The sequence below is a fragment of the Haemaphysalis longicornis genome, unplaced genomic scaffold (genome assembly GCF_048455015.1).
Source record: "Haemaphysalis longicornis isolate Haplotype H1 unplaced genomic scaffold, Haemaphysalis longicornis Haplotype H1 scaffold_2, whole genome shotgun sequence".
NCBI classification, from domain to species: domain Eukaryota; kingdom Metazoa; phylum Arthropoda; class Arachnida; order Ixodida; family Ixodidae; genus Haemaphysalis; species Haemaphysalis longicornis.
Genome location: NW_027526295.1, coordinates 100,814,837 through 100,840,846, shown reverse-complemented (window position 1 = coordinate 100,840,846; position 26,010 = coordinate 100,814,837). Strand labels below are relative to the sequence as shown.

Genomic DNA, 26,010 nt, shown 5'->3' with positions numbered 1-26,010 from the left:
CTTGTACTCCAAGCGGGTGACTAACATTGCGAAAAATTTCTTCAAGGACAAGTAAAATGGAAATGCGGCGCTGTCAGCGCACCCCTTAATTAGCGTGTGCCTTTCTAATGCGTTTTTATAAGATGCAGCTGATTGTTTCAAGAGAAAGAATTCACCTATTAACCATAATCAATCAGGTCTATCTTACATTTCTTGCACGCGTCAGTGTTTCTGCAGTCCAGAAAGTCCGGATGTCACTAGCGCGAGCACGCGAAGGGAGTAACAAACAAGAGAAAAGTACGCTGTGACCAGCTGAACAGCTGTCGCCTTGCAGAAGAAAAGAGCAACCGACGACCGCCGAACAACGCGTTTCCCCCCTTAAAATCGTCGGGGCAGTCTGCCGGTCGAGCGGCGGGTCTGTAGCAGACGACAAGACAAACGTCGACAAAAATGAACTCAGTAACTACTCTACGTTTAAACCGAACTTGCTGGACACGTGCTAATGTGTATGCTTTCATAAGTCGAAAGAAAATTTTACCCAGCCCTCTTCCTAACGCGAGAAATGCAGCACGCGCGCAGCGAAAAAAGCACGTGCCGAATAGGCCGCTGCCCCGGCGTACTCCCCCTCCGGGGAGAGGGCAGCGCTTCCCTCGCCCGGCAAACTTTAGCTTCGCCTCCCTATTGCAAATGCGCAGCGCGAGCAGCGCCGCCCACCGGCGCCTAGCAACGGAGTGAGAGCGCGCTGCGCCAACCCGCAGCTGTTTGGGAGAGAGTGTTCGCTATCGGAGAGAGGAGAGGAGAGGAGGAGCTGTGCGGACAATGCCGGACAGACGCAGGAAGGACAGAGGGGCGAGCATGAGATGCGTTGCATCTAAAAGATAGTTGCTAGCAGAAATGAAGTTTTCACCGCATCGGTGTTGTGCTGAAGGCTGCGGGTGCTGTCACTTTTGCGGCAAAAGATTTTGAGTCCTCTTCTCGATACGTGAGGAGAAGGACGTTAGTGGAGAACAGGATGACAGCAACTCTCTAATATTATTTGGCATTCGATTGGGGAATTACAGTACAATGATGGCCATTTTCGCTGGATCACCATATTATAACTGATAACTTTGGACTATTTTCTCAAAGAACAAGAAAGCGCGACAGAACCAGTAGTAAGGGCAAAAAAGAAGCGACAGGAAGAAGCAACATATCGCCGAGCATAAGGTTTTGTTTGACAAAATGTATTACTATAGTAATAGTAGTAGTGGTAGTAGTATTAGTAATAGTAGTAAAAACCTTTATTTGCCAAAAATTGTGGCGATTTTAGCACTGAGTTATTCATTCGGTCATGTATACAGCGGGGCTCTTGATGTTTTAGGAACTCGGCGTCTTCAGCCAACTGGGCGAGGGCTCTTGCACAAACGATAAGGAGATGGCGCGAGGGGACCCTTTTACATTTTCAGAGAAAGGGCCACACATATAAACAACGCCCATTTCACACATAGGCCACAATTTAAAGTTGTTTTTGCTGGACCAACGTGACACTAAAGTATCCATAGGGCGGGTAGTGTCTATTTTTTGTCCGTCGAGGGCGAAATCCACAGTCCGAGGGTGATAACGTGGGGTGAACCGTATGTGTAAGTTCAGTGGCAAGTGCGAAGCCTTGCAGAATGTGGAGTGAGGCAGGTCGTCGAATTTATCACAATGGACGGGGAAGGGGAGGAAATCCAATCGCCACGCCAACCTCAGAGGGCTGGGTTTGTTCCAGTCCAAGCAGTCTAGAACGCCGGTATACATGTGCGTTGTGCAGAACAGTAGCTGTGCGTCGCGTGCACTGTCGTCCTGGAAGGGGGCTGTGATTTGGGGGTGAGTTTTTTTGATATGGTCGGCGTATTCTTTTTTGCGTATGTGACATTGAATTACTGGAGGTTCGATGGATCTGGGAGAAGGAAGACATGCAACCACCAGGCTACAGGTAGTCTTAGGGTCAGGGTTGCCTTGGTGGTACATGTTACCAAGCATAGCCTATTCCGTTTGCAGCTTTAGCTGGTAGCTGAGTTGGCCGCCAAAAAAGGTTGATTTGTTTGGCCGAGTGAACAAGTTGTACCACTTGGGAAATAATGACTGAAATGTCCTATTGGGCCATTATTACGGATATTTGTAGTGCATTAAGTTAGGCTACCTGTAGGTCATGTTTCCAGTTTCATTGGGGAGGTTTCAATTACTTTGGGAACATAATGTCGCGTATTTCCCAAGAGATTTGATTTGCGGTTACTGCTGGTTGGGTGTACCACGGCCGCTGGATGGAAGCAATGTTTCCACCGAGCGGCCGTGGGTGTGCATTTGCTACGTACAAGAACCACTTACATGTTGTCATCGAGCCGATGTGATTTCATATGCAGAGCCCTTACAAGATTTCAGAGGAAGCTGGCTTGAGATTACTCGGTTATCGGTTATATCCATGTACCGGGTTGTATGGGTGCGATAAGCGGCGCGGATGGTCTGTATGGTAATTATTCCAGACGATGACCTTCATGAGTTTGTTTGCAGCGTTCTTTTACGACTTCACGAGGAGCCGTCAGTGTTTTTTGAATCAGGTGCGTTGCTGCGTATTTGTATGTCTTGGAGTATCGGTTGGTTCTTGATCATTTGTTGTCGGTTCATTACCATGATCATTCTTAGGATGTTGTGGGAAAGTGTGCGGATGCTTTTAAAGCGAAGCTTTCTCTTACGATGCCGATGATCATGGGTAAACTGAAGAAAAATAAAATCACTTCCTGTGGGCGGAATATAACCTAGGTTTCTCGCGTTATCAAGCCACCGTCTATCCGAGTGCGCTTTCGGGCACTTTTTCTTTACGGTTAAGCCATTCTGGCACGGTAGACGCAGTTCGGATTGGGAGAGGGGTGCATGAGCGTGCAAAAGTAGCAGAAAATGTACCCATCCGGCTAACAAAGACGATGGTTGAATTCACGCTAGGGAACGCCATGGCATGCCGGTATCATTAGCGAGTGGACCCACATCACACCACCTCACCATACACATCACCTAGGTATCGCGTCAGTATATAGGATGCTTACATTAAGAATAGATAGAGTCCGCTCACTTCTAGGTTTCTTTGTTTGGCGTTGGAATTGATTCCGGAAAGCTTCGCATTTCCCCGTCGTTTTCGTTTCGACCGAGGGTAGTTGATTTTCACTTGCGTGTAAGAAAGCGTATAGAACGCGGCCTCACGTGTGAAACGCTATAAGGGATAAAACAGGCCGATATTGCGAACAATACCTGTGCCTTCTCCACCAAACGCGGATTCAGTACACTGAATTCATACCGCAGTGCTGCCCTAGCCTCATTTGAGATGGAGAGAGGTAATATTTTTATTAGAAAAGACGGGGCTAGGCAAGTCGCTTCGCGGAGCTTGTTACGACGCATGAGAAAGAAATAGAACTGCAGAGAGATCTCACATGACCCAGGCACACAATCACACAGGTAGTATCGCGCCAATGTTAGAATAATATTTTCTTCCGTCCTCTGCTCCGAAGATACTCTCTCCTAGCCCATGCAGTATTATTTAAAGCTAAATAGCATCCAAGGCACTCCTTATGTCACGTTTCATGTCTTGCAGCAAACACATACATGCAATCAGTGCTTGCGTGGGACTGTGGATATCTCGATGGATAAGCCAATGACAAGCTCGATCTCTTCACGGTTGGAGCATGTAGGGTACAGAGGAAGTTATGGAATACATATTTTTGAATGCCATACTGAAAAAAAAAAGATTGAATGGATGTTCGTGTGGTAGGAAAAAAAATGAGTAAAAGTGTGGATGCCGACGGAAGGAAAGAAGGTGTGGGGAAGCACGGCTTTAATGCTTGCAGTCGAAACAAACTTCAGTAACGTTTTTCCTTTCAGAGTCGTACACAGTTGTTTCTCTGGCGATGTGCGCTTCACGAACTTGCGCTGAATGTCTTTTTCACGCACCACCGCTCGGGAGGCCCCAGTTATTAGAGCCCGCAGTTTTATACTCGTATTATCCCCGGTGCTTTTTTTTTTTTAGAAACACCGACGCCGTCACCACACCACGTCGACCCCTCCCCACGCATAGGGGAGACCTTAGGGTTGACGCAAATTTGTGAACCGAACTCGGCGTCCAAAGAGGGTGGCGGCGGTGGACAGGGACCGGAAGTTTTTTGTGGACAAATTACGACAGCCGCGCAGGTGTTTGGCGTCTCCTCGGAGAAGATGTATGACTGCTTGAGCCGAGAAACACCGTCGCAGCGGCCACGAATGTATTGACGCTTCGGCTTCTAGAAAAGGAACCTTGTGGTATATAAAAGCCAAGAAAGAACAGCTGAAGGTTTAACTAGGCTGGGGCAGCGGTCCTGACTTTGCCACTTGTGACTGAGACGGAACGAGGGGCTGAGCCGGATTTGATGGTTAGGAGAGTCGTCCTGAGTTCTGCTTCGGTGACCTCAGCGTCCAGATATTCATAATCTTCTCCGTGCTTGGTAGAAAGGGGTGCTTGTGGATATTCCGGAATGTATATGACGCGTAGCTGGGTGAAGTCTTGGGAGTGGCAGCCAATGGCATGATTTATATGTCTGAAGTTTGTGAGACTTGGCTGTGCCGATTTTCTCCGGGTTGAGTAGGTGTTTTAGGCGCGTCAAAGATTAGCGCATACTAGTGCTTCACCCATCTGGAAATAAACATTATGCTAGTTTTCACGGGCCATTTGTGTGCTATATTTGTGTACGGTGTTCTACAGTAACAATCAATTAAAAAGGTTAGCGCTGCCAGGAAAGAGCAATTTTTATAATAAACAAGTCCCTTTCAGTGCCGCGCCTTGTCGCGCTACTTTTTTCGTAGCACATCTTCGTGTCAGCACTCGCACTGCTACTGCCCGTGAGAAGCATAATAAACGCTATCTTCCTCATTACGGGATGACAGTCCCTGATATAGAGCGGGATTTGGCAGAAACTTTGAAGTCCTATCGATTAACGGCACCGCACCTGATGACTCAGCTTTGCATTGCGCTCTCATTGCGCAATAAAAAATGGATTGTCCCCACGACTCGTGAACGCGTAAACCAACGCAGGAAGTGGAACGGAAAACGAGACAGGAAAGAACAACACGAGACAGCGCTGCAGTTCCGCTGTTTAATATATTTAACCTTATATGCAATACAAATACAGACAACCAGTCCAAGGCACAGCTCTAGTTACTCTACTCACATTAGTGAGCAGTCGAATTAAAGAGCAGCCTTCCTCATTAAAGTGTCGGGCTGCCCACAAACGGTTCTGCGACACGAAACTCACAAAAGGCTTCACACTTCCCTTCCTAAACAATGTGGCGAAATCTGGCTTGTTCCATTAGCATTCTGTTATGACGAGTGAGATGCAACGCCACTACCACTACAATAAAAAAAATGTCACACGTCAGGTGTAATACTTCTAGCACTGAACGCAAAATTGTCCAGGAAGATGCCAATGGTTGTCCACGCGGATACCGATGCTTGCGAAGTGTTTAGGTTTATAATTTCAGTGTGCCTGCTTCGAACTTCACTCCTACGGTGGATGTTCTTCTCGCATCGGCTGCGGCAGCTTCAGCGGCAGCCTCGCTGACCTGCCTCCGGGTGACGCTGAGGAATATTTGTTCGAGGGAGGCGTCTGTGATGAAGAAATCCTGAAGCTTGAAGCGCTTCTTGATTCGAGCCATCCGGGTAAACATTTCGCTCCAAGGGATGCCCACTTGGTAGACGCGGAACTCGAGCAGGTTCTGCGAACGCACAACAGTGGTTCATACCAGGCAGCCTACGCAATTTATTTTGCTTTGCGCAGAACGACCCCTTCTTGCTGCAAAAGGCTATACACTGGACAGACACTACTGCGGAAAAAAAGCTTTGAAGAAGCAGTGACAACCATGTCCAGCCGGAAACGGCATAATGAGTGGTCTGTATATTTTCTTGCTGCATGTTGCACACGCCCTTCACATCATACACTTTCTCTCACCTCACCGATCGCCTGCTACGTCCTCCCCTTTGAGCCATTAGGTAATGGCCAAGCAGGGCCCTGACCTTATGGCCTCGATGGGAAAGCGTTTCGCTACAGTTGAAACGGCGCTGCTTCTATCGATCTATAATGATTTTCAAAAGGCACAGTGACTTAAGTTCTCATTTAAGCAGTTCTTTCATCCATGCTTGGCAGCTTTATTGGACCTTAGTTTCATACCGCTGTATGGTATGAGGAATGGGTCGCTGCTGGCGCACGGGAAGTAACGTAGCCGACAATGTTCCCGCTTTATTTGGCGTTCTATGACAGGAGCAACAATGTACGTATCGTTGGTATTGCTTTAAAAGTTTTCGTCATGCCTGAGGTTGAGCACCTTCATAAGTCATGCATTTTTATCAATAAAACAGCCTCAATTAGTCTTGAGCGACATTTGCGCGGTGTATACCACTAAAGGCAAGTTTAAGCTTCTTTGTAAGTCATGCCAACTAAAAATGAAATACCTGTCAGCGGTCCATGATGTATCATGGTCCATGAGCGGTCCATGATACAAAAGTGCCAGATCTCGCTCTAGTAGATGTAACTGTAAAACTGTGCATCATAAAGGAGATTCAAACTTACCAACTTTTTCAGATGTCTGATATATATTCCAAGGTCATATTTCATAAACGAGTATGCATAAAAAAAGATGTTTAAGATTTCCAGTAAGCGATTTATGACCATCACCAGTTGAAATTGTGTCGTCTGCATACATAGCTAAGACATTTACGAGGGGATTTAGTTAGCCAAGGCTTTATCGCTCACAAATGTAGCAGATTGCAGAGATAAACGGTTTCATCCAGTCACGTGAAAGCTTCGGAGATCGATTGTATATAAGTTTATACCACCCACGTCACCCAACCACTGAGAGGTTTTTTATAAATAAAACGTTTGCGTGCCTAAATGCGGAGTTTCAATGAAACGCTTAATCCGCGTCTGAGTTTACAGCACAGGGAATAAAGGATTCTGTAATCTCGCTTGTTAGGTATAATAGGTAAAAGGGCTGTCGTATACCACAACCATCATCATCATCGTCATCATCATCACAGCCTATCTACGCCCAACGCAGGGCGAAGGCCTCCCCCATTATACTCCAATTACCCCGGTCCTGTGATAACTGCGACAAATTTATCCCCGCAAACTTCTTGAGCTCATCTGCCCATCTAACGTTCTGTTGCCCTCTACCCCGCTTGCCTTCTCTGGAGATCCACTATGCTACCCTTAATGACCAACGGTTATCTTGCCTTCGCATTACATGCCCTGCACACGTCCATTTCTTCTTCATTTCTACTACTATGTCCTTAACACGCTTTTGTTCCCTGATCCACTTAGCTCCCTTCTTGTTTCTTAATGTTACACGTATCATCTTCCATTCCATTGCTCGCTCAGTCGTCCTCAATTTCAGTTGAGCCCTCTTAGTGAGCCTCCAAGTTTCTGCCCCGCAGGTGAGTACCGGTAAGATGCAGCTGTCATACACTATCCTCTTCAGGAACAATGGTAGGCTGCCATTCATTATCTGAGAATGCCTGCCGAATGCACTCCACCCCATTATTATCCTTCTAATTATCTCTGCGTCATGGTTGGGATCCATGGTCAAAACTTGGCCTAAGTAGATATATTCGCTTACCACTTCCACTGCCTCGCCACCTATCACAAACCGCTGTGCTGTCCCGATGTTATTGATAATTACTTCAGTTTTCTGCATATTAATTTTCAGGCGCACGGTTCTACTCGGTTTGTCCAGTGCGGTAAGCATGCTTTGCAATTCGTCCCCCGAGTTACTTAGCAAGGCAACGTCATCAGCAAATCTGAGGTTACTGAGGTATTCTCTATTAACCCTTACTCCCACCTGTTCCCAATCCAATGTTCTGAATACTTCTTGTAAACATGCGGTGAATAAAATTGGAGAGATTGTGTCTCCTTGTCTCACGCCGTTCCTTATAAGTATTTTACTGCTTTCCTCATGAAGGATGATGGTAGCTGTGTTGTAAATATCCTCTAGTATTCTTACATAATGCTCGTCCACACCCTGGTTCCGTAATGCCTGAATGACTGCTGAGGATTATACTGAGTCAAATGCTTTCTGATAATCTATGAAGGCTATATATAGGGGTTCAGTATACTCCGCGCACTTCTCTATCACCGTATTTATCGTGTGAATATGGTCCATTGTTGAATAGCCTTTACAAAACCCTGCTTGTTATTTAGGTTGACTGAAATCTAATGTGGGAGACATTCTGTTAGCGATTACAGCAAGCTGATCAGCCTGTAATTTTCAAGTCCTTCATGTCACCTTTCTTATGGATTAGGAGGATGTTCGGGTTCTTCGAAGATTCCGGTACACTCGCGGTCTTTAGGCATTGCGTGTACAGGTTTGCCAGTTTTACTGGTACAATTTGCCCGCCATCTCTCAAGAGGTCTGCTGTTATCTGATCTTCACCAGGTGCTTTGCCCCGTTTCATTTCTTTAAAAGCTTTCCTTACTACTTCTGTCGTTACTGGTATGATGCCTATCTCCTCTGAAGTAATTTCTCGTATGCCATTATCCTGGATATTCCGGCTACCGTACAGATCTCTATAGAACTCCTCGGCTACTATGACTATTTTATCCCTATTTGTGGTGAAATTGCCTTGCTTGTCTTTAAGTGCATACATCTCATTCTCTTCACGCCTAGACGCCTCTTCACTGATTTCAGGGTGTTTCCGTTGTTTACAGCATATTCGAACCTCTCCATTTTATACTTCCGTAAGTCAGCGGTCTTACACTTATTAGCTTCGAAAGCTCCGCTAGTTCTATTCTGTCAGCTGAGGTGGAGATTGTCATGATTTGCCTTTTCCTAATTAGATCATTCGCGGCATGGGAAAGTTTACCAGTTTGTCCTGCCATCGTGCCCCCGACGTCTACTGCACAGTGCGTGATAATACGTGTAAAAGTGTCGCTGGCGTCCTGTACCGTAAACACCGCTTCCTCGGTAAGAGCTGAATAACGGTTCTGCAGCGCGATCCTGAATACTTCCACTTTACGTCTTACTGTTAGCTCGTTGATGTGCTTCTTTCTTACTAGCTTGTTACGGTCCCTCATCAAATCTAGCCTAATTCGAGATTACCATACGGTGGTCACTACACCTTACCCTTCCGAGCACTTCCACATCCTGCACGACGCCATGGTTATCGCATAAGATGAGGTCTATTTTATTTTTATGCTCCCCATTAGGGTGCCTACACGTCCACTTCCGGCTCTCCGGTTTGCAGAAGAAGGTATTCATGATACGTAGATTATTTCGTTCTGCGAACTCGACTAGTAGGTCATCCCTGCTATTTCTACAGCCCAGACTATAGTTCCCAACTGCCTTGTCTCCAGCCTGATTCTTGCCTACTTTAGCATTAAAGTCTCCCATAACTACGGTATACTGTGTTTTTACTTTAGCCATCACCGATTCCACATCTTCATAGAAGCGTTCAACTAGCTGGTCGTCGTGGCTGGATGTAGGCGCGTAGCCGTGTACCACCTTGAGTTTGTACCTCTTATTAAGCCTAATGACAAAACCGGCTACCCTTTCGTTAACGATACAGTATTGGTGTGTGTTGCCAGCTACACTTTTATTGACTAGAAATCCCACTCCCAGTTCTCTTCTGTCCACTAGACCACGGTCACATTGAACGTGTCCATTTTTCAGCACCGTATGGGCTTCACCTGTCCTTTTAACCTCACTAAGCCCTATTACATCCCGCTTAATGCCCTCTAATTCCTCGAACAAGACCTCTAGACCAACTTTGCTAGATAAAGTTCTCGTGTTAAACGTTGCCAGGTTCAGACTCCAATGGCGGCCTGTCCGGCTCCAGGGATTCTTAGCACCCTCCGCTGCGTCACCGTGGTCAATTGCTTCGCAGCCTCGGGAGACTGAGGGCCGTGGGTTAATTGACGTATTCATAGGATGTTGTGGCCGTTACTGCACCAGGGTGGCCAATCCTGCTCTGGTGAGGGAGTGCGTTACCGGCAAAGGTCGCCGGGGTCAGACCGCGCCCTAAGCCACACTCTGCAATTCCATCAACACGCGGATTTTTTTATTCTGGTGGGAATTGTGTGGCCCCGGGATTCGAACTACGGTCCTTCTGAATATGCACGCAAGGCGGATGCTCTACCTGCCTGTCATATACCGTAATACTTAGTAACTCGAAGGCTTCCTAAACTGATAGAGAAAAGTTTCTAAGTGATGTTATTCTAGTCGCTAGTAGTTAGGCTGAACGTTCATTTCTTTGAATATTGATTCAACGCCATCATATGTGAAAAAAAGAGCACAGCGAGCCCTCTCCGATGATTATTTCTGAACGCTGAGCGACGTTCCGAACTTCCCGGCTGGATCAAACATTTAGAAGTAATAGTCGTCAGCAAACTGAAATAAGAACCACCCCAAAAGCCACCCTTTGCAAACACGATTTCAAAGAACAAACGCATTATGGCGCACCTCGTAAGTGTGGATGAGTTCGGCATGCGGAAATACTAAGTTGATGGCCCGGTACACATCCAGTTGGTACAATTTGTCCATCCTGCGGTCTGGAAGCGTTTTTACGGCGATGGTGTAGCCCTTTCCAAACTTGTGCTGGAGCTTTTTCAATGAACCGAGGCACTGCAGCCGGCCTCCATCCATGATGCCGATGCGATCGCATACGGACTCCACTTCGGACATACTGCAAGGGAGTAGGCGTCATTAAAACATTGCTGCCCAAATGAAATGTACTTCCGCTGCAGACGATGAGCCCCAGACAATGGTATTGTAGGTGCTCTTGTGAAGGCTAAAATATGGAGAAGGCTCAGAAAGATATCCGGCATAGAAATTTTAAGCGCCCTAATCATAAGCTATAGACGTCGAGCTTTAGGCGTTCCTGTTAGAGAAACACATGTGCTGAAAATCCTGGCTGATCTGTTGCTTATAGAACCGAGTAAGAGCGTAGTATGTTTATTGAAGTTGCCTCATTGGAATTGTATAAAAAAAACTAGGATTAACAAGTGCTTCTACGATTACGAAGGACAACCAGCGTTTTGTAGGGTTCGTTGCAATAGATGCACGATCAACAATGCTAAAAACTATGAACTTAAACTGGTTTTACAATAACCTTGCCTCTGTCATCGTCCGGTCCTTGTCATACTTATCGTATGATGTCTTCATGGTATGGAAAACATAGGCGTTATTCATTTATTCGTTCTACTGTTTCCATACGCTACTACATCGGCTGCAGGAGACATTCGAACTCGCAAGTACAAGACGCAGGCAGCGAGCGGAACTTCCTCCGCTCTAGTGTCGACATGAGGGCAGGGTGCGTTGCAGCTTTGCCTGCGTTTTTCTAAAGATGCGAACTCAAAACTGAAACGATTTGCAAGACTCGTTCAATTTTGCAGTACAGCAACTAATATACCTGTCACGGAGGCATACCTCACCAAGACTGCGCAGGCCTGAAAGGACAGGTGGAACAGCGACCCTTTCGTAACATTTCTGATATTACGATACCTTGCAAACTCACAAAATCACTTCAGACCTCACCTTTTTTTTTGTCGCAACAGTCCTAAGCCTCTCACCCTTCAGTTGCTTTGAATCAAAGTTACCGGAATATTATGGTTGAAACCATGGGAGGCAAACGCAATTCTTGCTGCATTTCATTGGCGAAACATATCGGCATCATATGCGTAACAGATATTTTTGCAGGGCCGATTCCAGATATACTCGCGCTTCACCAACTAACCGGTTTAATGTTGAGGTACAAGCTCTTTTTCGAAACAGCGAACATGCCGTTCTGACACCTTTATACAGACGTCTAAAAACTGTATGCAGCCCTACACAGGAGCTCAAACGCGCAGTTTGGGTTTTTTAAAAGCGATTCAATTCGGGCGCGTGAAGGTATCTTCTTCAAAAAGGCAATTAAATTTGTTAGCGATGAGAGAAAAATCAGATGGAAGGGATTTGACTTAAAAGATTTGTCTGGCAAAAAAGCTAAGCATAACAAGTTTAATGGTTGTACGGGAAGAATCAATTTAAGTTCCCTTTTATACACATGTAGCTGCTTGATAAAAAACAATTTGCCCATTACTCCATCCTTTAACCGTCTTCAACCTACTATCCCGAACAGGCTTACTGAGTCCTGCTTCCAAGAAAATCTTCTCTATCTTTCTCTTCCTCTGTTCCTCTGATAAGACATGCAGTGAAGATTTTACAGAGAGCCTGCTGGTATGCTTGTAGTGTATTAAATCAAAATCGCATGATTTGCAGCAATGAAAGACGCTGTACTTGCGAAAACATCATCATGCGAAATTGAATAAAATCAATTGTTTAGATTTATTGCAAAACATGGCCTATCAAATACTTATTCTTCACTGAAAATGACAACGGCAGCAACTTTCTTCATGTGAACATGATCTGCAACGATGAACCTGTTCGAGGCTGTGAAAGCGGCTCAAATGCAGTCGTAAAGTTCTCTTGGAACGGAATGAGGCAATTATTTGTCTTTGTACGAAAAAACAGGCTGAGGGAATCGTTCTTGCATTTGGACGCATTTCCGGGCAGTTGGGTGAACCCAGGGATGTTGAACAACTTTAATGCAGCAGTCCTTCTTTATGAAGTTTGGAGTTGAACCTTTAGAAACACAGCCCGTCCACCTCCTCTTTGGTGTGTCATAATTAACCGTGTTAACCGTGCATTGTTAACCGTGTTTTCAGCTCACGGGCTCGTACGCTGATTTTGATGACCGATTTTTTAAACAGCCGTGTTCGAGGTCACAATGCCCTTACAGTTTGCACAAGCGGGTTCCCAATATCTATATTGGCTGCGGTACTTGGCTCACACAGTTTTCGCTTGGACGCAATGCTTGAACAAATGACTTTACCTCTCGGGCCAGAAAAAAACTTTCTTGAGCATTTTTGGAATTATTATCGGCTGGGAAATCGGCGTTGAAACAACAACAACAAAAAAAAAATGGGCAGGGCGGAGAAGGTAGTATAGTTTCTCCATGATTCGCGCTCAAATTTGAGTCCTGTGACGATATATAAACGGCAGCAGTATATAAAGAGAAATCATACGAGATTGTTGGGAAATAACTCTCGATAAAATAAAATTTTTGGGCCTAGCTTCGCCAAAGATTCAAACTGTGAGCTACCATTGCCACTCATATTGAAGTCCTTTCCCGGTCTTTCTTGCATTGACTAGTAGTTTTAAACCTAGCATTCAAGCAAATGTGATAAAAAAGATACAAAGGAGCTCAATTATCATCCATTTCAATTTTTGTTTATGTAGCAATGTTTCGGCCACACTAACATGTATATTGCTTGACGATAGTGTGTTTGTAATGCAGGCTGCACTTCTCAAAATGGTAGCGCTGATTTAAAGTAGGAGAGGAATTCAAGTGGCGGCAGTAAGCCAGCGTTGCTGCTTAAAAAGGATATGTACCGCTGTCATCTAAAATGACCTTCTACACAAGACAATAAAAATCATTAAAAGCCAAATGCCATTTTTACTGTTTGCTGACAGTGACAATAATACGTTTCAACCTTTTGCAATACCAAATTTTCCATTGAGGGAAAGAATTAAAAGTAACAGTTAGGAGCAATAACAGAGAACTAGAATTCAAGGGGAAAATAAAGAGAAGCCTTATCACATTACATTTATTGTCCTACATGTCCTTGAACAACACCTCTGGACTCGCCTCGATAACTTGCTCGTGTTAAACGTCGCCAGGGTCAGCGTGACAGTTCTGACCGCCGCCGTGATCAGTTGCTTCGCAGCCGCTGGGGACTGAAAGCCGAGGGTTAATTGTGGCAGTCATGGGAGGTTGTGGCCATTACTACACCAGGCTTGCCAATCCTGCTCTGGTGAGAGAGTGCATTAAGGGCAATGGTCACCAAGATCAGGCCGCATCCCCAGCTTCCTCGCTCAATTCTACCAACATGTGGATTTTTTTTATCCAGTAGGAATTGCACGACACCGGGATTCGAACCACGGTCCTTCTGCACGCGAGGCGGATGCTCTACTTCGACCCCACCGCTGCACCGTGCAGCATTAAGCGCTGCACCACTGCATCTCTTGAACCAAGGCCAAGTAGTGACCCCGTTTCCCAACCATGAGGCAGAAAAAATTAGAAGGATAAGAATGGGATGGGTTGCGTTCGGCAGGCATCTTCAGATAATGAATGGCAGCCTACCATTGTCCCTGAAGAGGAAAGTGTGTAACAGCTGCCTCTTACCTGTATTCACCTACAGGGCATACACTTGGAGGCTCACTGAAAGGGTTCAACTTAAATCGAGGACGACTCAGCGAGCAATGGTATAGAAGATGATAGGTATAACGCTAAGGAACAAGAAAAGAGCGGGGTGGGTCAGGAAACTAACCCGTGTTAAGGACATATTAGTAGAAATTAAGAGGAAATGGGCGTGGGCTGGGCATGTAATGCGAAGGCAAGACGACCATTGGTCATTAAGGGTAAGAGAGTGGATACCTAGATAAGGCAAGCGGGGCGGGGGGTGACAGAAAGTTATGTGGGCAGATGCGATCGCGAAGTTTGCGGGGATAAATTGTTTGAAGTTAGAACAGGATCAGCAAAATTGGAGATCTATGGGAGTAGCTTTTGCCTGGCAGTGCGCGTATGCGTAAACAGGCTGATGATGATAATAATGACGAAGCGAAAGCAAAAGCGCAAAACTTTCCGGCTCCAGTTTCCATTTTCAGTGACTAAGGTATTCGGGAAAGCAAACGGCAGGTTGCACGTGGTGTATACTTGTCACAGTAGACTTGATTTCTTTATCAAACGCGGTGGATAAGTGAAGGCCTATCAAGCCAACTGCTTCAAGCATGGCCGTATATTATTCCTTTAGGGTTTTTTGGCACTTACCTGTGCGAGCCGATTATAAAAGAGACATTTGCGACCCTCTGGAACGCGGCGATGTAGTTAAGGATGATCCTACGCGCTGTGCTGCCGATGCCAGCCAAAGGCTCGTCCAGAAGCACAAGTCTGGGGAGGCCAAGCATGGCGATGCACACGGACAGCTTACGCCTGGTTCTCCGGCTGCACGCATACAAGCGGATACATAGTTGGTAAAGGTAAGGCTTTGCCTCCATGGCGAGAGACACCCAATCTTGTTATCGGGCCAATGAATCTGAATAAGATTTGAACCCTTATTACATATACATCCGGACCAAGGTGATGTTATACAATCAGAGCTTAAGTTACATTTAGCTTAAAGCAAAACTTATAAAACTGATGAAAACACAAAAAGTCTTCGTACGTATCTATGAGTATTTGCAAGAAATACTATCTCCTAGCCTCCCCTTAAGCTTAAGCTCGGCAGTGCAATAGCAAAGCTGTTGCACTGGCGAGCACCATACAACGGGTAGAATTGACCACTGAAGCTCTTGTGTAAAGAGCAAAGAAGAGAAATGTTTTTCGGCGTAAAAATTTCTGAGCTGTTAATCTAATTCCGTACTTATCTGCTGTAACCAGGCTCCTCAGAAACTGTATGACGGTAACACCAGAACTCGACGCTGCAAAATTTAGTAGCGTTAACCCAGAATAGGGAAAATCGAGAGGATGCACACGAGGCGTGTGCATGTTGCCCTCTGTTTGTACTCTCGCTTTGTTCTTGCCTGTGTCAGAGCTACTAAATTTTGCAATGTCGAGCCAACAAGCCGAAAATGTCGGTCGTTTTGAGTTATGTTGGGAAAACCAGACGATGTTGATTTATCCGTTGGAGGCTGTGGGAAGCACACCGTCAACAGTGTATTGGCCACCGTTTACACTTAAGATGTTTCATTTTCTGCGAGGCTGTCGTGGAAAACTACGGACAGGCATGTTACAACTACCTTTAACAAGCAGCCACATTTGCAGGTTGTGTTTACATTAGAACTTCGTCACACAGCAGTTGTATGTACAATTACCCTAGAGAAATAAAGCATTGCACACACCATCAGCAGGTGTGGTGGCATTGCGACAGCACCACTGGATGCCCAGTTTAGAGGTTTCCCATGATAGAGGCGAAAAGCAAAAACGCGCGTTCGTTCGAGATTGCGGCACATGTTAGACTCGCAGGTGGTCAAAAATAATTCGAAGCCCTCCACTACGGCGCGCCTCGTCGCCTGAGTAGTGCCAGTACGTTAAACCTCATAATCAATTAATGGAGGTTTTAGATGCCGCATCAACATTTTTTTTAACTCTTTCGGTACCGCGCCTATGCAAAATCGTTCATATTGACCGATACCTCGGGAGCCCTTTTTCAGAGCGTTCCAGGTGTTTCGGGAACAAGTGAACCGATTCGGAATTAGCTGAGGAAATGTCGTTTCAAAATCAGTAACAAAGCCATAATTTTTGACACGCGTTCACATCACCTGGGTGTGCAAGAGGGGAGCGGTTATCGCGCGTCACTGCTACCTAAGAAAATAGAGCGCCACTCGTGATTACCTTGCATGAGCGTTTGGTTTTGTTATCAGGGAAAAAATGTTGAATCAGAAGATTTGGAATCATTAGGTTTGCTGAAAGTATCCGGCAGTGCCTGTTTGCAAAGTTATTTTGTGATTTTAGGCAGTTTTACGGGCTTTGCACAAGTGCCGTAGTTCTGCTTATTACGAGACCATATAAAAAGGGTTTACAACACTTTCAGTTGCGTTTCTTCATCGCGAAGCTCATATTTGACGCTAGTACGCAGTTACCCAACTTAAAGCCAATCTGCCACGGCGCCTTCGGCGTCCGCTCCTCATTTCATCCCACCCGAACACGATTTCTGCGACAAGAACTTCTGATGCAACTAAAAAGATAACCCCAGCGCTTCAAACCGGCCTTGCACACCGCCAGCTGTTCGCCGGCCAGTTTCGTTACCATACGAGCGTAGTTTCCTACTAAGTATACTGCAGGAAACTATGCATACGAGGGTACATAGAGTTAATACTACTGGCGAGGGTATCTGCTTCAGAGGTCTAGTATTGCTCCTTAGTCTGTCTTTCAGACAAAGTTTACAATAAGTTTTTACTGTTTCTTTTCAAAAATGTTAGGTGGCGCTGCAATGCAGGAGGCTTGTGTGGAACTTTTTGTTGCAAAACAGCTACTGGGTGACAGCTTTCAGAGCACGATTCTTGCGCTTCGCGCCTCATTCCTGCAAGCAGGGCTACATTAGCGCGTACGAAGATGATAATAAACCGAAATTTTAACTTTTGAGACATAACTGACAGTGAATGTCAACAAGCATCAGCCACCGAGTTTCGTTTTCAACTCCGGGCAGATTTTTCCGCATCGTGTTCTTGTCCCGGACACTGTGCCATCAGTAAATGCAATTCTGTCATTGACAACACGTTTTTAGTTGCATTGTCACCTATTGGTGCCTCTGATAATGTCAAACTGCCAGATTTCTTCCAGGGAACCACCAAAAATTGCGCATTTTGAAACGATGTTGGGCTTCACCGCATGGCGCGGGCCCCACGCGTGCTACCTTTTTTTTTTATATCTGACAAACTGTTCCGCGCAAGTCAACATTTCTTTTAGGACGTTTTTTGAAGTGTTTCCCAACAACATGTATATTCGGAATCTTGTTACCACTGGTAGTTTGTTATACACAATTCCTTGTTTATAATTTTCTACTACGACTTGGCAAACATTTTGATTTTGATATTTGTTTCGCAACTATGATGTCTGAAAACTTTTAAAAATTGCTGTTGTTGGAAAGGGCGTTAAATCACGTGCATTTTAAGTTGCTGTAGTTAGTGTCTAACCGATATGTTTAGCAGAAAAGAAGGTCTTCTTAGGCCTCTAAAAATCGGTCAATTTTCTGTGGTTATGAAAGATTAAATGGTTTCTGTATACTAAATGCTGGCGAGTTTGTTTCACGCTGCAGTATTTCAAGCACATATTGTCGTGTTATCTGTTATCTCTGTTGCGGCTGCGCACCAGGGTGCGCGGGCCGAGGTGACGTCACTGGCTGGATTGTATAAAACGCGGCTGTGAAATGAACACGGGGCTTTTTCTTGTTTGCGGCTACATCGGAGTGGCGTCAGTCTTTTGCTCGCATCACCGCTCCCAAAGGAGCGGACACGACATGGTGCCAGAAGTGGGATGAGCCTCCTCTCCCTCGGTGGCATTGCGGCATTCACCCTGCACTCGTTCGTACGATGACGGACCAGAAAGCGGCAGCCAGCCCACCAGCGGCCGCCCTGCCACCGCCTGCGCCGTTCAACTTCGACAGGACTTCCGAGTGGCCAGAATGGATTACGTCCTTCGACGACTACCGCTACGCATCGGGGCTCAACGACAGAACGGAGGAAGCCCAGGTGAGGACGCTGTTGTACACCATGGGCAGGCAGGCCAGGAAAATTTTTCAAACGTTCGGCCTGACGGAGGAAGAGTCCCGAAGCTACGCGGTGGTGAAGACAAAGTTTGACGCTCATTTCGTGGCCGCCAAGAACATAGTCTACGAAAGCGCTAATTTTCATCGCCGGAAGCAAGAGCCCGGAGAAAGCGTGGACAAGTTTGTGACAGCCCTGCATGAGCTAGCCGACCGCTGCGAATTTGCAGAATTCCGGGAGCGCATGATCAGGGACAGATTTGTCGTAGGCCTCCGAGACGCACAGCTGTCAGAAGCTCTCCAGATGGATGCCACTCTTACGCTAGCGACCGCTCTAGCGAAGGCCAGACTCAAGGAAACAGTCCACCGACAGCAACTGGAACTTCGGGCCGACAGCAACGAGGCAACGACTGGAGAACTGGGCACCATTCAACGGACACCGAGCGAGCCGTTTATCAACCGGGAGGGGCGCACCACCGAACAGCAACGACAGTCGCTGCAGCCATGGTCACGAGAAAACCGCCGACTACCAGGGTGCCGGTTCTGTGGACGTGAGAATCATGCGAGAACCCGGTGCCCCGCACGGTTATCACGGTGCTACCTTTGTGGAACCAAAGGACATTTCGCCGTGGTCTGCCAGAAGTCTAAGGAAAACAACCAGGTGGGCGTGTCTGTGCTAGAAGGCGAAGGACAAATTTTTTTTCTCGGGACACTCGGCAGCTGTAATGCCAGATACGCGGAAGTGTGTATTAACAATGTACGCGTGTGTGCAAAAATTGATTCGGGAGCCGAGGTCACTGTCGTTCCGCCCGATTTCCCCGGTGTTCCGCCTCGCATAGACAAATCACAAGCTGTGTTGAGAAGCGCCGCAGATGAGCGCCTTGATGTTAAGGGTTCCTTTCCTGCTGAGATAGTTTGGAAAGGCAAAACCGCGCGACAAACAGTGTACGTTGTTGAGTCACTGCAGTGTTTTGCTAGGGCTCCCAGCAATTGAAGCCCTCGGTGTGGTCAAATTTGTTGATGCTGTTGATGATAAACAGTACGAGTACTTGTATCCGCAGCTCTTTCGTGGCCTGGGCACGATGCCCGGCGAATACACCATTCGCATGAAGGAGGGCGCGGTTCCCTTCGCAATTTTTACACCTCGACGAATACCCATTCCGTTAAAGGACCCTATCAAACTAGAGTTGGACAAAATGGTCGAAAGTGAGGTCATTCGGAAGGTTGACGGTCCGACTAAATGGTGTGCAGGAATAGTGCCAGTAGTAAAACCATCCGGGGAAGTGCGAATATGCGTGGACCTAACCCAGCTGAACAAGAGCGTCCTACGTGAACAGTTTGTGTTGTCAACTATAGACGACGCCCTTGGGCAATTGGCGGGGGCCATATACTTTTCGAAATTGGATGCAATTCCGGGTTCCACCAGGTTAAGTTGGCAAAAGAAAGCCAGGAGCTGACAACTTTTATCACTCCGTTCGGTAGGTACTGCTTCCAGCGACTGCCGTTCGGTATCAGCTCGGCTCCGGAATACTTCCAAAAGCAAATGGCTGAAATCTTGGAGGGCCTCCCAGGGGTGGTGAACCTAATGGATGACATTTTGGTTTACGGATCAACGGAACAGGAACACGACGAACGGCTGCACGCAGTACTCGAAAGGCTCGTAAAAGCTGGCGTGACACTTAATCGGGCAAAGTGTTCTTTTTGTGCCACACGGGTAGCGTTTTTAGGATACGTGGTCGATTCTTCAGGAATCAGGCCAGATCCCCAAAAAGTTCACTCCATAAACGAGATGGCTACGCCAAAAAGTGTTGCGGATGTACGCAGGTTTTTGGGCATGATAAACTGTCTGGCAAGGTTTGTGAGCAATCTTGCTGACGTATCAGCACCGCTCCGCAGTCTGCTCTTGAAAGACAGAGAGTGGCATTGGGGCCCGCCTCAGCAAAGAGCATTCGAGGCTCTAAAAGCATTGATCACCTCGGCGCAATGCGTCGCGAAATTCGACCCCAAGCTGCGCACCATTGTGTCGGCCGACGCATCGTCGGTAGGTCTCGGCTGTGTGCTGATGCAAGTGCAGCCGGACGGCGAAAGGCGGCCCGTTGCGTATCACTCTCGGTCATTGGAGAGTTTTAGCTGACCGTTTCTGACGGTCCGCTCCGCTCCGATAGCAAGCGGGAGGGCCATTGCGCATGCGTGGCGCGCTAGCGTGCTACCGGCGATACCGGAGCGGATCCCCGCTCCGCTAACTGGGGCCTCTTAGCGGACCGTCGCGGCAGCTTACGCTACCGTGCGGAATTTTAACATGGCTGCTCCCGCGAGGCGAGCGCGCTGCGGCGAACTCCGTTTCGTCAGTTGAAACACGAGCGACGAAATCGCGAAAGCGCTTCCGAATAGGCAAAAGTGCCACACACCTCAACGAGCTTTAGAACGGAAGCGAAAAACGTCGACCGAGGCGCGGGGCTGCTTCTATGCAGCGCCGGGAAAGACAGCCTTGGCTTGGCTTTTCCAAAGTTTATCGGCTTCTTTTTTGTTATCTAGAAAAATTGTGCCATGTCAGCGACTACATTATACAAAAAACGGTTAAATGAGGCCAAGAAACACAGTATTTTGCTCTGTTCGGGCGACCAAATGTAAATTCTTATGTTTCCTTTAGGATGAAGTTTTGGTTTGCACGCGCACGCCAATCGTCCAGTCACGCGAATCATTCCCTGTCGAGGGAGACACGGTTATCGCTTAGCTAAAAGCCTTTCTGCTGCTGACGCTCCGGTTGTGCTGAGTGGTACGTCGGGCGCATAGCGGAGCGTCAAAAACGGTCAGCTAAAACTCCCTATTAACACCAACGGAGCAACGATACGCGCAAATAGAAAGGGAAGCGCTGGCGCTGACGTGGGCGGCAGAAAGGCTCGAGTGTTTTTTGATAGGGCTGGAATTTCAATTTGAGACAGACCACAAACCGCTTGTATCGCTGCTGGGGCAGTCGCCGATTGATGTGCTGCCCCCCAGAATACAAAGGTTCCGGTTAAGGCTCATGCGATTTTGCTTTTCGGTATCTTATGTCCCAGGAAAGCAGATTGGTACCGCCGACGCTCTTTCCCGGGCACCGTGCAAGGAAGCTGGTTTAGCGATGGGAGAGCTGGGTTGCAGCGAAGTGTCGAGCCACGTAGAAGGCTGTATTGGCGAACTCAAATTTTCAGCACACTGGGACAAAATGAAGAGGGCGCAAGAAAAAGATGAGACTTGCAAACAACTTCGCTGGTATTGTAGGGCAGGCTGGCCCCGTTGCGCAAAAGTAAGCAGTTGGCTGAGTCCTTACTGGTCGCAAAGAGCAAACCTCACGATATGTGGCGGTGTTCTTCTGCATGGGTCTCGTTTGGTGGTGCCTCGGAGTCTAAGGAGCGAAGTTCTCCGTTCATTGCATGAGGGACACCAGGGCATTGTGAAATGTCGCGCAAGGGCTCGGGAATCGGTGTGGTGGCCAGGTCTCAGCGCCGAGCTGGCAGCTTTGGTTAATAGTTGTCAGGACTGCGCGACGCTGCGCGTTCAAAAAGCCGAACCGATGATGCAATCAGTCTCCCAGCTTGCCTTGGCTAAAGCTAGGAGCTGATCTTTTCCACTTGCGCGGAAGAGACTACCTCGTGGTCGTAGACTATTTTTCTCGTTATCCGGAGCTCGCCCTTTTATCTTCCACAAGCTCTTCGGCGGTCATTGTACAAATGAAGAGCGTATTTGCCAGGCACGGGATCCCAGAAATTGTTGTGACTGACAACGGTCCTCAGTTCGCGTCTGCAGAATTTGCTGCGTTTGCGGCCAGTTACAGCTTCCATCACGTCACATCCAGCCCCAGGTACCCGCAATCAAACGGGGCAGCCGAGCGTACGGTACAAACTGTAAAACGGCTCTTGGAAAAATCGGTTGACCCGTACCTAGCCCTCCTGGCGTATAGAGACTCCCCTGGGCCGTTGGGCACAAGTCCAGCCCAGCTACTGATGGGCAGGCGCTTACGCTCTACGCTCCCGGTGCATCCGAAAAAACTTGTACCATCAAAGGCTCGGGGTTTCAGGAGCCTTCAAAGCAGAGACGAGGCAGTTCGGAACAAGCAAAGGATCGACTACGACCGTCACCATGCGGCTACCCCCTTGCCACCCCTCGCACCAGGAAACCGGGTGTGGATAAAAGACTGCAAAAAGCCGGCAACGGTGTTGAGTTCAGCCCTGAGGCCTCGGTCGTATAGGGTGCGGACCGATGACGGAGCGGAGCTGGAGAGAAACAGGAGGACATTGGTTAGGTACAGTGAGCGAACCAGCGGGCATGCCCCGTCTTACGACTTTCCTGCCACTCCCAACGCTACGGGGCAATCCGAGGAAGGCAACGCCTCTTCAGAGCCTTCCACGTTGAATCTAACGCCGGCCACTCCGCTGAATAAACAAAGGCCGGGCGGTTATGTGACATGTTACGGCCGCGAAATAAGACCGCTAGAGCGATATGGCTACAGTTGATACGTTCACTTGTTTCTGTTGGGGCTTTGTAGATTACTTTTGTGTTGTGTTGAAAACCCTTAAAAAAAAAAAAAGGGGGAGATGTCGTGTTATCTGTTATCTCTGTTGCGGCTGCGCACCAGGGTGCGCGGGCCGAGGTGACGTCACTGGCTGGATTGTATAAAACGCGGCTGTGAAATAAACACGGGGCTTTTTCTTGTTTGCGGCTACATCGGAGTGGCGTCAGTCTTTTGCTCGCATCACCGCTCCCAAAGGAGCGGACACGACACATATATTGCAGGAAATTCTGTATAAAAAAGTCGTCGTGTTCATAGAGCGCAAACCTGAGCCCTATCATTCTGCTAGAAAGCCAGCCATAATTTCTTGCTTAACGTTTATTCGTTTGTGGTTGATGCCACGGGTAGCGCCGCGCCCAGTATTTAAATGTGGTTAGAAGCTCGGGGCAGCTTTGTTCTCAGTAGATGATTATGTAGGTGTATCAAGTAACAGGCTGTACTTGAGGTTCGTGGTTTCCCTGGATATCAATGTTACAAATCACGATAAACCAGTCCTCCGACCTCGTTGATCTTAAACAGATCATTAAAGTGCGGGAGAAGTCCAGAATTTCTCCAATGCTCTAAAACAGAGGGAGAATTCGATTGCTACTGGTGGTCTCTTGGCACCAAGTGAGACTTCAATTTGACACCCCGTACTGATTAGTTCCTTTTTATTCTCTTTTTAACATCTTCGTGCACAGTGTACACACATGCGCGCATAACAGTATGTTCATGAATCCTAAACTGCGGTAAGGTAAGTCGCGTTTGATATATAGTTCTCACGCACTTGATACGAGCCTCTGAGTCCTCGTGCGACAAGGCATCCGACCTAACCTTCGCGATGTATACAAAGAATTGTTCACAGCATTCGCTAGGCAATTGCCACAGGACAGCCACAAACCCAGAAGGAACGGTCGAGGCTTATCACAAGCAACCGGCTAAAAATATTGTGAGGTTTTTCGTCCTTAAAGCACAATGCACAAAAAATGAAACAAATACAAACGCGCTAGCCTCTGTGATGGTCTCACCTCGAGTTTGTGGTTTTCTCAGCTATCTTGACTACTACATCCTTTCTTGTACTAGCACTTTTCATGTGCACGCATTAGCCCAAATATTGTCTCTAAGCAACGGCCTATGGAGCGTACTGTGCAGGTAGAAGCATGCGACAGCATATGCTCCTATTTAAAGCGGCGGAGAAGTACACATATGTAACGTATGCATGTCTTCGTGACTATGACAAAGGTAGTGCGGGATACCCAGCCTTCCTTGCAATCACCTCGAAGCCCTTGTACCCACAGGCATAGCAAGCACTGTTGCTGGCTTGAGACTGATGTCTCAAAATGCGGCCTATAGAGCCTGTGTCTAGCGTTACGGAAGGCAGTTTTTAGATGGAAGCCCATTTTTAGGATCTGTTCTTCCGATGTAAACATTATTTTAAATGCGCTACATAGAATTTTTCTACAATACCACACCCAACGCATGATCTGCTAGTACGCAAATAGTCAAGTTGACCAAGTCCACAAAACTATTCAAGCCTCTGATAGCAGTGTTAACTCTAGTGTACCGCGTGGGCATGAAAACGGTCGGGCCTTTACTCTGATCCTTGATTTTGTGTTGGTTCGCTTCTACTGCATTAGGGCCTTTTCTCTTCGTGCAAGTTTATCGTCTACTGTTTTATCAATAAGTGACGTTGCTGGCGTTGAGCGTAGGCAATGGGCCCAGTCAAGCTCATTTCACTCCTTTTTTCAGACACTTTTCCGCACTCATCCAGATATAAAAACATCCGCTGACGTGGAATTGCAGATGAGGGCCTCCTCCTCACCTCCCCCCTTCAGGGGAGCATTGCTGTCTTCATCTATATGAGCTTTGCGGGAGAAAAGCAACATCAGACACAGCTGTTGTACAGCAGCCAAGTATAAAAGAAAGGAGAGAAAACGGCCCGGGTACATTTCCTCCACGGTTATGACGGGTGCGTTCAACACCAACCTTCGGAATTATGAGTGGCGTTATCGCGCATGCTCGTGAGAATATTTATTAGCATGTCGAGGTCACCCGAACGCGCGAGAGCCAGCCGTTCAATTAAACAGCGTCTAACATTTTGTCGAGTCCTTAACTTGACTGGGCAAATATCACGCACTCAGTCCTCATTTCAAATATCATTATAATCTTGATTGATTGATTGTAGGGTTTAACGCGCCGACGCAACGCAGGCGATGAGGGACGCCGTACTGGAGGCCTCGGGATTAATTTTGACCACCTGGGCATCGTTGACGAGCGCCTAAATCTCGTACACACGGGCGTTTTAAATGCAGAGCATTTCAGTAACTCACGATGTCACCCGCGTTGGCGTCCGTAGTCCGCATCGCTCCCCGTCGGTCTGGCATTGGATTGGATTCGATTGGATTGGCTTGGCTTGGATTGGATTGGCTTGGCTTGGATTGGTTTGGATTTGGATTGGATTGGATTAAAGTGGATTGTGTTGGATTGTGTTGCGTCATAGCCGCGCCACGTTGCGTCATAGCCGCTCCACGTTGCGTCATAGCCGCGGCAGGGGGTTCACGGCACGTTTCATGTTTCACCATCGACTTCATCGACAATGTCTTCGCGGGAAGAGAAGGCGGCGCGGCGGCGTGCTGCGGATGCTGAGCGCAAGCGCCGCAAGCGAGCCGCCGACGCCGAACTTCGCCAGCGAGAAGCCGCAGCCATTCGTGAACGTCGGGCGGCGATGCGGGAGGGAAAACAAGCACAAAAAGAACAGAACTCCTGCTGGCGCAGTTTCAGGCAGGGGGCGCGCGAGCACTGCGAAGGCGGGAAATTTGAAATGCGTCGGGTGGTAGCAGTGAGCGGATAACGGCGCTACAGCCCATTATGGCGAATCAGTGCTCCGCATTTCCAACAGTTTTCACGTAGAGTGGACCGGCTGTAACTTTTTTGCGTTTCGTCTTCATCAGAAAAGCGGCCGCCGCGGCCGGGAATCGAACCCTCGTCCTCGTGCTCAGCAGCACACCGCCTTAGCGACTGAGCCACCGTGGTGGGTAACTATAATCTTCCTTACAACTGCAAACACATTCAGATGATTCAACACTGTATGGCTGAACTTGTTCACTGCCCCCAATTTTCTTATCGTATTCTTTCCTCTGGCAGACTGTCTTCCTCTAGTATTTACCAAATATT

At 47.5% G+C, this 26,010-nt stretch overlaps 2 protein-coding genes across 2 annotated transcripts in view; one reads left to right on the top strand and one right to left on the bottom strand.

The window, feature by feature from the left end:
- Positions 1-5,206: 5,206 nt before the first annotated feature.
- Positions 5,207-26,010, bottom strand: part of LOC144168192 (phospholipid-transporting ATPase ABCA3-like) — a 45,560-nt gene continuing 24,756 nt past the window's right edge. The window contains exons 7-9 of the mRNA XM_077697227.1: positions 14,876-15,049; positions 10,468-10,690; positions 5,207-5,733 (exon numbers count right to left, since the gene is read on the bottom strand). Coding sequence (XP_077553353.1) covers positions 5,488-5,733; positions 10,468-10,690; positions 14,876-15,049 — 643 coding nt within the window. The 3' untranslated portion in view covers positions 5,207-5,487. The remainder of the gene's footprint in view (positions 5,734-10,467; positions 10,691-14,875; positions 15,050-26,010) is intronic.
- LOC144170912 (uncharacterized) lies at positions 17,885-25,995 on the top strand. The gene is made up of 2 exons (XM_077700920.1): positions 17,885-18,969; positions 25,981-25,995. The coding sequence occupies exons 1-2, from the start codon at positions 18,136-18,138 to the stop codon at positions 25,993-25,995; spliced, it is 849 nt and encodes a 282-aa protein (XP_077557046.1). The 5' UTR covers positions 17,885-18,135.